General features: G+C 45.8%; 1 protein-coding gene across 3 annotated transcripts; it reads right to left on the bottom strand.

The window, feature by feature from the left end:
* Positions 1-1,972: 1,972 nt before the first annotated feature.
* Positions 1,973-6,153, bottom strand: LOC123063474 (cysteine-rich receptor-like protein kinase 6). 3 transcript variants are annotated; one of them, XM_044487265.1, is made up of 7 exons: positions 5,788-6,153; positions 5,445-5,602; positions 5,120-5,375; positions 4,677-4,893; positions 4,479-4,599; positions 3,117-3,293; positions 1,973-2,939 (listed from the first exon to the last, which is right to left on the bottom strand). In XM_044487265.1, exons 2-7 carry the CDS (start codon positions 5,595-5,597, stop codon positions 2,112-2,114), a joined length of 1,752 nt encoding a protein of 583 aa, XP_044343200.1. In that variant the 5' UTR covers positions 5,598-5,602; positions 5,788-6,153; the 3' UTR covers positions 1,973-2,111. The 3 variants fall into 3 exon arrangements, with proteins under 3 accessions (XP_044343200.1, XP_044343199.1, XP_044343201.1); XM_044487264.1 differs by having other exon boundaries at positions 5,445-5,607; XM_044487266.1 differs by having other exon boundaries at positions 5,445-5,717.
* Between the last annotated feature and the right edge of the window lie 5,550 nt (positions 6,154-11,703).

Raw genomic sequence — 11,703 nt, forward strand, 5'->3', positions numbered from 1 at the left:
TTCCTCGGTACAAGGCTCCAGCGACAGGACCGCCGCCGCGGCCGACTCTGGATCTAGGTCACAGCCGCCATCGATGTGGGGGCCGATGACTCTGCATTGCGAGCGCAGCCGCTTCTGCCCTGAAGTAGTACCACTGCCCTCGCCGTTGAGTGCGCCGTCGCCGCTTCCTTCGACTCCATGTGCGCCGTCGCCGCTGGAGCTGGTTGCCATCGGAGTGGGGATGGACTGAATCGAGGGGTGGGGTGGACTGAATCGACTGGCTGGGGAATGGGTTGACCTAGTACACGGGCGTGCGGAAACGGCCGTCTCTCGCCGTCTAACGGCGTCCGTCAACACACGCACGTCAGCCTGACATGCGGGACCCACCTGTCGGATTCGTTGTTTTCTGGCCTAAAACACAGAATCAGTGCTCCGCGTTACAGATTAGCCCCATTGTTGTTGGTTTTTTGTGCCCTACCTCAAATGTGTTACTGATCTGTTACCCTGGCCCATAATGTGGTTTTTTTTAGAAAAGGAGGATGACCCCCGGCCTCTGCATCTGGGAGATGCATACGGCCACTTTATTGATTATTCTCGAGGACCTTACAAAGTATTACAACAATATGCCTGAATCCGCCATCTTGGCAACATATGCCACTACTCCTATCCATATGATGAAGGGGTGCTACCTGGGCCACATACCCGGTCTACTCACCTAAACCTATCATCAAAAGCCAGAAGCTCCAGCCTAGCCACATACCGGGTCTGGGGCATAAACTGGTCTGACGCACTCACATGTGTCGTCGCCGCCATCTTTCACAGGTCCGTCTTCAGAGCAAATATTGAGGCTTCTACCTTGTCAGGCCACTCCGTCATCGACGCCACCTTGACGCCAAACAACTACCTCCACCTGCGCGAGTCCATCCCCGCGCATCGGGCGCCGAGTCTCCACTGCACCACGCCGCCGAGACTCGCCGTCATCAATGTGAAGGATGAAGTACCGCTCCACCAATAAGGCACCCGCTGGTCCCTCGATCCCGTGTACGCCTCCAAGAATGACGCCCCCAAGGAGGAAACGACACCAACGCGTCGCCGTCATCCGATCAACTGATCTAGGGTTTCCCCCGGAGGTAGCGGATAGAGGTCTAGAGCTTCTCCACGGCGATGCCTTCAAGAAGGTAATGACACCACAGGGTGCCACCAACGCCGGTCTTGGCAACAAGCCGAGCACAAGGTTTTCATCCGGATCCGCTCGAAGAACCTCCATCACGTATTGTGCGCACGGGTCGCCGCCGATCTGAGCCGCCGCACATCGAGCAAGCCGCACCGGGCAGATCGGATCTTTCCGGAGCGCAAACCACACATGGCGCCGACCCAACCACCAGGCCCTCCATACCGCCACCGCCGATCCGAGGACAGATGGTCCGCCGCTGCAGATCCGGCCACCACCGCCGAACGCAGCCAAGGCCGCTGCCCGACGCAGGGCCGGCCGCCGCAACCGCCACCACCACCGTCCTAGGACGAGGCCGCCGCCGCGCTGCCGCCGGTCAAGGCAGGCCCACCACGCCACGGAGGCCAGATCGGCCGTGCCACCTCACGCCGCGGAGCTCCGCACCGTCCCCATGGCGCGGGAGAGAGGAAAGGCCCCCGCCACCACCGTCAGCCCCCGGGCAAAAGGCCGGCGGCGTCCTTCGGCGGCGGCGGAGGGAGGGATGGAAGGAGGGGGAGCCCCGGCGGCTAGGGTTGGGATCCCGCCCGAGTCGCCCGGGCGGGGGCGACGCGGGGGGGGGCGGGGGGCGGAGAACACCTCGGCTGCCAAAACAGGAACCTGCCTCCGCCACTGAGTTAGTCTGGTCAATTTTGGAGGCAACCTTGCACGCTGCTCTTTCTACTCTGTTTGTAATGGCAAATATATATTTGTGCTTTCCAAAAAGAATGAAGTGGAATCATACAATGGCCTGTGGAAGGCGTACTGTATTACTGAAAGCATGTGTTCACCAGCTGCATAATGGGGTAGAACTTATATATTTCAACAAATTGTTGTTCCCGATGGAATGAACCAAATCCAAATATTCTCAACCTTTTCTGTATCAAAATACAAGTTCAGATAATCTGCAACGATTTACCCAGCCCTACCCCCGTTTCTTGAAAGTAAGAATGACGATAACAATGACGATAATAGTAAGCAGAAGCAAGAACAGAAACAACAGTAGATAGAAAGCCATGTGCTGCTGGTGCTGGTGGTGCTGCTGCTGACGCATCAACGCCATGTGCTGCTGCTGCTGCAGCGCAATGGAGTTTTGTGCCACCGCAGCAACCTGCAGCACCTCCCGTCCGGACAGCGCGCTGCCCTCACCTCCATGACCACCCTGTAGGGGGAATGGCACCGACCACGGCCTAACGTCCATTGTGTTAGGATACCTCATCATGACCTGCTCAGGAAGCATTCCATTTCCAGCCATTGGCCTATGGTTGGCGATGGTTGGGACGCTGGTTATGTTGCCCATCTTCCCCTGACTCGGCTGGTTCCTGCTGATTGGAGATATTTCTCCCTTGACTAAGTTAGTCCTCCTGTCTTGATCGCCGCCTCCAGCATTTGCTGGCCTGGCCTTGTCGACGAGGCCGCGGTTATGACGCCTCCATTGCTGGGAAACTCTCCTAGGGTCATCCACGCAGAAACATTCGGGGTCGTCATCGGAGTCATCATACAAATCATCGGATGTGTCCCTGTGGTCGTATGGATCCCCCATTCGTTGTGCCGATGGTTGCATGACCTCAAACGGTGGCGGCATTGGTTTAATAATAACTGGCTGTAGAAGAGCTGGCGGCATCTTGAGGCCCGCAGGCCCCTGTGGCGTAGGATCCATCTTATTGAGTTCCCTTTTGACCTTTTCACCTTCTTGGTTGTCCACACAAGGCATTGATGGAGGAAACTCCTTCATGGTGGATGCGCCACTTACCTACAAGGAAGAAGAAACTGCTGGATTTCAAAGGATTCATTTGCACAACTTTAATTAACACTTATCTCCTAGCAGTGAAAAGTACATCAATTATTATTTTTAAAACCGGTAAGAAAAAGTACATCCCCGTTTACATATAATCCAGCTTTTCTACTCCAGTTCATTGCAGGATCATACCTGCTGTATTGAAGACCCTGGGTCATCTCTTGATTCTTCAGCACTGCCCATCTCATTCAGCTTATGAATTATCTCGTCTATTGAAGGTCTTTTGTGTTGATCAGTGTCCACACATTTTCGAGCTATCTCAATGCAGCACTCCATTTGAGGGCTCTTCACGTCTATTGATTTATGCCACTGCAAAAGTTTAGACATATAGTAAGAGACGACAATTTTTTTATGATAACGAAGGATCCCTCTGCATCACGTGATGCACACATCCATATTTAGGATGACATTAAGGTAGCTATGCTATGTAATTCCTGAGTTTGTAGTGGCCTGTAGCTTGTTATCCTCTTTTTTTCTTCATTTTGCCTTCAATCTGAACGTTTGTGATAAATGGTGGATGTGTGCATTATCAGATGTAAAGGCCAAGGGAAGTTTTTTTTTCATTATCTGAAAAACACACATAAGCTAGGATACATTTTTTGTTTCATTATCTAAAAAGTAAGTAAACTAAGATGTTGCTACACCCATCAAGATTCTACCTTGGGGAATGAGTTTGTTTGATACAATATTGCTCTCCCCATTGCAAAATATATTGCACAGTCTCTGACATGTAACATTTGCAGGTTACTTTTGAAATATATATAAGTACGAAATATACATCACACGTATTAAGCCACACATTGCATGCCACATCTAATAAACTAAACTCTTCACGTAACAAATATTTTTAAAATTATTAATCAATGTTAGAGAAATTCAACTACATGTTCTTAAATTTCACAAACTTTTGAATGATAACTCCAGAAGAATTGTTGTATAGAGTATCAAGTTTTTTCTAAAAATTAGTTGTTTGCAGAGTTATACATGTTTTAAAATTCCTAGAAGGAAAGAACATTGCTTCAGAGACTTTGGATGCTACATAGGAGAAGCAGTTCTATGGTGAAAATTGTGAATCACAGCAAGTGTTTATCAGCATCCTACTACTCAAGCGCACACAAATTAAAACAAAAGGAGATGGTAAAGTAACGGTATTCCTTTGTATGGCGTTACAACCATCTTTCTATATAGTATTTGAAGTAAGGTGGTAGTACAGTGAGTTCGATCGGCAATAATAGAACGACATTGAAAGTGAACAGCGTCTCTTTAATTATTTGCATCCTTCAATACTTAGTTTGTAAAGTTCTCTGCGATTGAATAGGATTTGACAGTATGATATATTTTTCATGAAAGGCAAAAGCATTTTGCTGCTTGCACTGAATGTGTGGCTTGTGATTAGTATTTTCTTGGTAATGATATATAGTATGAGACGTAATACGCCAAAGGCTAACGTAATTCAACAAAACCAACCTAAATGGTACAGTAAACTGTCCTTACATTTTCAAAATCGTAGTTGTCACTCCCTGTTAACAGCTTTATGAATACAATGCCGAAACTGAATATGTCTGACTTGAATGATATTTCACCCTTGTCTATGATTTCTGGTGCAATATATCCCCTGCATGACAACATGATAAAGCAGCACAAACTTGGTATCAACATGAAAAGGATGGAGTCTTAACAAGCTCAGTTTACCTTGTGCCAGGAGTGCTTTTTGTGAAAATTCTGGACTGTCCTTCATGAAACCATCTTGACAAGCCAAAGTCGGTAATTTTGGGTTCCATGTAAGCATCCAGCAGAACATTTTCAGGTTTGAGGTCCAGATGATTAATGCGTTCTTTGTGTAGATATTGCAAACCATGGCAGATTCCCTTGATCATTTGATATCGCCTTGTCCATTCAATTGTTTCCTCTGTAAAACAAACATAAGTACAATCAAATTCAGCAGCGTATTTGTCCTTGATCTCCATGAGTTCTGCAGGACTATCAACCGCCTTTTGTGAAAGAGAGGATTGAGTTTTTCAAGGGAGCTCAATTGCTAAGCTCCATCACGCAGTATGAATAACCAGCTAGTAGTAACATTTAAAGGAAACTACTTTGAAATTGAAAACCAGGGTATAAAGTTGCGAGGTCTGTACCTGTAAGATAAAGCTGAAGGCTTCCGTTAGGAGCGTAGTCAAAGACGAGCAACCTTTGCCGTACCTCTGCCATAACTTTTTTTCCGTCGTGTTCCATCAGTTCCCCTTGTGTATCTGAACAATAGCCGAGGAATCTCACTATATTGTTGTGCTTTACCCTCATTAGACAGTGGACCTCATCCTGAAATAACTGATCCGAAAAATCTTGCGATATGGAAAGCTTCTTGACAGCAACCTTGCCACTTGGAAGGTCTCCCTGTTTTATGTAGTATTTTGTTAATTATTGGACCGGGAAAATATAGGGAGAAAAAGAAAGATGCCTTACCAGGTAAACAACTCCAAACCCACCACGACCAATTTCTCGGGAGAAATCGCCGGTAATGGACTTTATGAGTGAATATGGTAGCCTGGTCGGCTCTGCACTTTCATCACCCATTATGCGCTCCAGCGCTCCAAATTCAGCTTCTTGATCCGCCATTTCTGCTACACTGGGAGATAAAAAACCGAGTTAATACGACCAGCAACCCGGCTGGCATACACTGAGCTCTCCCTCTCACTGCAATAACTCCTGATCTGATGATGATCTACAAAGAAACCCCTAATCTCGAGATTTTTAGATCAAAGGTTCATGAACATTTAGAAATCATGTCGGGAGGTCAGTCACTAACCAGCTGGAGATAGATAGGTCCAAGGAGATCGGCCAGCCGAACTGGTTGCTCCTCCCCGGAGACGTGAAACCCTGGCTGGCTTTAGATCTGGAGTCTGGGCTGGGAAGGGGAACGGGAACGGGAACGAACACTCATTTCTTCCTTATCTCTGTACGCGTGAGTCAACAGTCTCTACGTGTGAGTCAACGGTCCACGCGGGTTCCCTTTTTAGCAGGATGATGAATGATCAGGCTGGTCGTAATATAGTATTATAGCTAGTATCATGCATGCCAACTAGACAATTTTAATAAGATGTTACGAAATTAAATAAAAAAAGGATCGAATATCATATTATGATACCATATCATAACAAATATTATGCTACTATGTGTCATACATGGCAATAAATAAAATACTACATCTCTATCTCTATCTCTACCTCTCTACCTATATATATTAATAAAACAAGTATTGCTTCTGGTCGTCCGTCTAAACATTACCCTCGAAGTTGCCATATATTACCCGCTATGCCATCTAAACGGAAAAAACGATTCGTTTTTTGTTAAGACACCGTCGCTATAAGTGTTTTATAGGTACGATACCCATCATTTAGCACATGTGAGCTGGTGGCGTAGTGGCAACAGCCTGTTTCTCCCACTTTGAAAGACCAGGGTTCAAACCCTGCGTTCACCATTTTTTCCAACTCCTTTTTCTCACCCACCTCATCCCCCCTGAATGTCTTCATGGGCCGGCCCGCGGGACGCGGCATCTCTATTTTTCTTCATCTTTTTGTCTTTTCTTTTCTTATTTCTGTTTTTTACTCTCTTTTTTGAGTTAATTCAAGATTGAAATTTTATAAAAAGTTGCAGATTTTGAAAAAAAAATGGTCGAGAAATCATAAAATGTCTACGAATCTTAAAAATGTTTGAAAAATCATAAAATTTTCGTGGTTTCAAAAAATGTTGGTAATTTTACAAAGATTTTGGAAAATTATAAAAAAAAATTACAATTTGGAAAACAATTGTCGGGAAATAAAACCATGTTCTTGATTTTGAAAAAATGATCATGTATACAAAACATATTCGCGATCACGAATCTAAAAAAATATCCATGAAATTTTAGAAAATTCTCAAAAAAAATCAACTTTTCTGCGAATTTTTCACTAATTTTAAAAAACCATTGATTCAAAAAATGTTCAGGAATTTAAAAAATATTCATGTGTTCAATAAATGTTCGTCTAAACAAAACAAATGTTTACGAATTTTAAAAATGCCCAATTATTTAGAAAAAATGTTTGTCAATTCCAAAAACTTTTTGACGTTTCAAAAGTCTTTTATGTCTACGTTTTGATCAGTGTTTGGAAAGTCTTTATATGTCTAGGCGTTGGGAGTAGTTCGTGGTAGATGAGATTTATTTTAAAAGTTTTAAACATTTTCTTGCGCTACACAATGACAAGTGTGTCATGCGGTGGCAAGCTCATTGTCTTGAGATTTACCATGTCGAATGCATTGTGATCATGTGGACATCACGTCCATCATCAGCTAGAGTCGGAAGAAAGGTAAATGTCAAAATGATGAGCCACCGTGTTAAAATAAAGGATGTTGATTGAGTCATACTTATTTGGCCAGAGTGTAATTTTTGTATCTACCGTTGCAACGCACGGACATGTTTGCTAGTGATACTAATACATAATACTATAAATTAGAAAGATAGTATTATAGATTAATATCATATACATGATACGTATATGATACTTCCCACTACAACCAGGTTCAGTGCCGAGAACCCAATGCGCAAAGTAGCTCAAAGTAGCTGCCACAGCGGAAACGCTCCTTGGCACGCGAGCGTTGGAACGAGCGATTTCCTTCCACGCGTTGTCGGTCGCCAGGGACAGAAGGGCCCATCCAAAGCTGCGTTTGAGATCTGAGGAAAAGCCTACATCACGGGATCCTTCCTTAACCTCTCTCCCTCCTGAACTTTTAATCTCACCACCGCCCCCTGATTCAACAGGTGGGGCCCGGGTGGGCTCAGTTTCCCTCAAACATCTCTCCCCTGATTTGCTAAAAAGGGAAAGTTCTGCCTGTCCGATTTTTTTTTTGCGAGGGCTTGTCCGAAATTGATCGTTTTTGTTTTTGAACGTCGTCCGAAATTGATCGTCGCAACGCGCGCGAGAGATAGCAACATGTTCGTACGCTGTTAATAACTCACGGTGGTACACTCGCAAAAAAAAAAACTCATGGTGATAGTAATCGTTTTCGTTTGAACATGACCATCTCGCGCGCGGGCCACTGATTAAGACATGTAGAAGTTTTAGAAGTTATAGAATGCAAAAAAAAACTATTTTTTATATCTCTGAGGCGTCAAAACCCATATCGAACAAATGATCACAACAACAACAACAACAACAACAACAACAACAACAACAACAACAACAACAACAATTTTTTTTAGTCCCAAACAAATTGGAGTAGGCTATAGATGAATTCCATAAGATCTCGCAACCAACTCATGGCTCGCACATGGATAGCAAGCTTCTACGCACCCCTGTCCATAACTAGTTCTTTGGTGATACTCCAATCCTTCAAGTCTTTCTTAACAGACTCCTCACATATCAAAATTCGGTCTACTCCGACTTCTCTTGACATTCTCGGCACACTTTATCCGTCCGCTATGCACTGGAGCTTCTAGAGGCCTGCGCTGAATATGCCCAAACCATCTCAGACGATATTAGACAAGCTTCTCTTCAATTGGTGCTACGCCAACTCTATTTCGTATATCATCATTCCGGACTCGATCCTTCCTCGTGTGGCCACGCATCCATCTCAGCATACCATCTCCAACAGATGATATAGATGCAAAAAAAATTAGGACATAAAAATCGCGGCCACGCGCCAACTGCCAACCGCTCTTATCTTCCCTTCCCCCTATGTCCACCCGCCACACAGCCGCCGCCGCTTGGATTCGCCGCTGTTCCCACTGCCGCTGCCCACCTGCGCCTGTTCCGGCCGTGCACCACCCCCGTCGCCCCTCCGCCGCTACTTCGGCGCTCTCCGCCTCGAATCGCCGCTACGCCGCCGCCCCGATTCGCCTCTCCTCTGCCCCTCTGCCGCTCCTTGTCCTCTCTCCACCTCGAATCACGTCGCGCCGCACCCGTGAGCTTGCCAGCGCTGACCCTTGTTGCCATCATTGCTAGAGCTCACGTATGCCGCGTTCGAGCATGCATTTGAACTCCTGGAGTTCTCAAGAGCCTGTAGCGCCCTTCATCCGACATCCCCGTGCCATGCAGCCTCGCACCCGAGCAAGCCGTGCTCCGGCACCGCGTCGACCTCGCTCCCGTCGAGTTTCGGCCACCCCAACTCCTCTTGTTTGCCCCAAAGGACGCACCTCGCTCCCAGCTATCGTAGAGCAAACGCCGTTGTAAACCGTCGCCCCAGAGCAAACCTAAGGCACTCCGCCGTGCTTGGTGGTTGCCGGTGGCATAACTAGTTTACATCTCAATTTGCATCATCTATTGGAGTTGCACTTTTACATCACCAATTTACATCTTATGTTGAAGTTGCCACTTTTTTGGATATGTAAAAAGCACGTTTTGGAGATATAAATTTTTACATCTTCAAATTTGCATCTTCTATTGGAGATGCTCTAATGCTAACAAGCAGACTTGCAAATTTTTTTAGTTGCGCAGACTCGCCAAATATTCAATGATGCGATCCTACCCACATACAAAACACGTGGGCCAGACCAGCTTAGATCATCTCCATCCAAACTCCTTCCCCCACTCCCATTTTGGAGCATCTACAACTAGGCATCCCATCGCCCCAAACGCTCAGCTGCCTGCCTGGTCACTGTCTTAGACCCAAAAGAGCATCTAACCGGCCTCCCGAAACATAGCACAAACACTCGAGCTGTCCGGCAACCCCAATACCCAGTCCATATATAGGGTGTATATGGGGAGGCCCGAATGTGCTCGGAAACCGTTGCCACGTCAGGCCGACCTAGTATGGCCTACCCCGCCTTCATCACTGTCCCCACAAAATCCTCGGCCGGTCGTCCGAACTCTAGTCAAAACACCCTCGTTCGAATCCTCTCGACATCCCCGCTCCACACCCATCTCCTCCCCTTCACCTCCCCAACCTCTCTCGTCCCCTCTGCCATGGCCGAAGGCAGATCATATAGCGTCTTCGATGATATCGACCAGGATAAGCTAGCCGTCGACTCCTCTAGCTCGTCAGCGTCGGGCGAGGAGGAGCCCATGCTCTGCATTGCTCTCCGCCGCTCGTGGATGGACTGGAGTCGGAGCTCCTACTCCACGGCACCGCTAGTGGCCAGAGTTGGTAGTTGTAGCTCCGCGATGCCCCGCGGTAGCATTGTTCGGTCATTGCCTTCCCTGGTGAGGAGGCAGGGTGACCATTAGCGGCCGGCACCGCCAGCACCATGATGACCCATAAGTATAGGAGAGTACAAGTCTTGGAGGGTGGTATTCACCTAAATTTATTGGTTCGACACAGGGGGGACATTTTTTATGATCCTTAGCAGTTGATTTGTCAATTCAACAACACCTAAGAGATAACTCTCTTGTAGCAATTTATTAGTAGCACAATAATATTCTAGTAGTGATAGAGAGTAACAGTAACATCAGTAGCAATAGTAACAAGTTTGTAACAAGTAGAGCAATAATGATTTTAGCAGAGACAATAGCAGAAAAGCATAGGCATGAAGTAGTGATGGGGTGTCGAAATGAGATTCAGTATGTAACAGTCACAATATAGAGCGATACAAAACTAGCTCCAATTCACCAAGCATATGTAGGTATGTACTCTGTATATAGTCATATGTATTTGCGATAAGAACATGCATAACATCTTTTATCCTGCCCTCACGTGTCAGCGGGGTCCTAATGCAAACTGAGGTTAATTAAGGCACTCCTCTTAACAGATAACCGGAACAAAGCATTAACAAATAATGAATACATGAACTTGTCAAATTACATTCATCCCCGTAGAGTATCCCAATTGTTGTCACCTTGGGGGTCTAGAGTTCAGAACAATAACATGTGAATACAACTTTTAGGTATGATCAAGAACACAAATATGTTCATGATAAAATAATAGATTTAGATCTTAAATCATGGCACTCGGGCCCTAGTGACAAGCATTAAGCATAACAAAGTCATAGCAACATCAATCTCAGAACATAGTGGATATACTTGGGATCAAGTCCTGACAAATTGACCACGATAACATATGAAATCTCATCCAATTCCCATCTACCTCCAGTATGCCTACAAAGGATTAATCACACATGGAGGTGAGCATCATGAGATTGTTGATGGAGAAGGGTTGGTGATGACGACGACAACGACTCCCTGGCTCCAGATCCACGAACGGACTCCTCATGAAGACCATGAGGTGGCGACGTCTCTGTATCATAAAATGCAACGAAATTTTCTCTTAGATTTTTGATAGGATGTGAATTTGTAGCATTGGAATTATGTCCAAGCGAGGTCTAGGGGCCCCGCAAGCCTGGGTGGCGCGTCCAGGGGGTCGCCGCGCCCCATGCCTTGCGGCTCTTATGCGCACCATGCCCCGCACTTCTTCGTTCTAGTATTTTTTTATTCCAAAATAAGCCTCCGAAAATCCTCGTCTAGTTCTCGGAACTTTTTTCTGCACAAAAACACCACCATAGCAATTTTACTGAAAACAGCTTCAGTCCGAGTTAATTTCACTCAAATCACGCAAATTAGAGGCCAAAATAAGAGCAAAGGCGTTTGGAAATGTAGATACTTTCGAGACGTATCAACTCCCGCAAGCTTAACTCATTGCTTTTCCTCAAGCAATTCAGCTGATAAACTGAAAGTGATAAAATAAAACGTTTACAAACTCATTTGCTTTGGTAAATGTACATAAATTTTGCTAGTGATCAGATTTCAACAATGAT

This window comes from Triticum aestivum, chromosome 3A (genome assembly GCF_018294505.1).
Source record: "Triticum aestivum cultivar Chinese Spring chromosome 3A, IWGSC CS RefSeq v2.1, whole genome shotgun sequence".
Taxonomy (NCBI): Eukaryota; Viridiplantae; Streptophyta; class Magnoliopsida; order Poales; family Poaceae; genus Triticum; species Triticum aestivum.

Coding starts and splice junctions, on each gene's coding strand:
- LOC123063474 (XM_044487265.1), bottom strand. CDS start 5,597: ATGGCGGATCAAGAAGCTGAATTTGGAGCGCTGGAGCGCATAATGGGT. Junction 4,894..5,119: donor CCTTCAGCTTTATCTTACAG/GTACAGACCTCG, acceptor TTTGTTTTACAG/AGGAAACAATTGAATGGACA. Junction 2,940..3,116: donor CAGGGTCTTCAATACAGCAG/GTATGATCCTGC, acceptor TCTTCCTTGTAG/GTAAGTGGCGCATCCACCAT.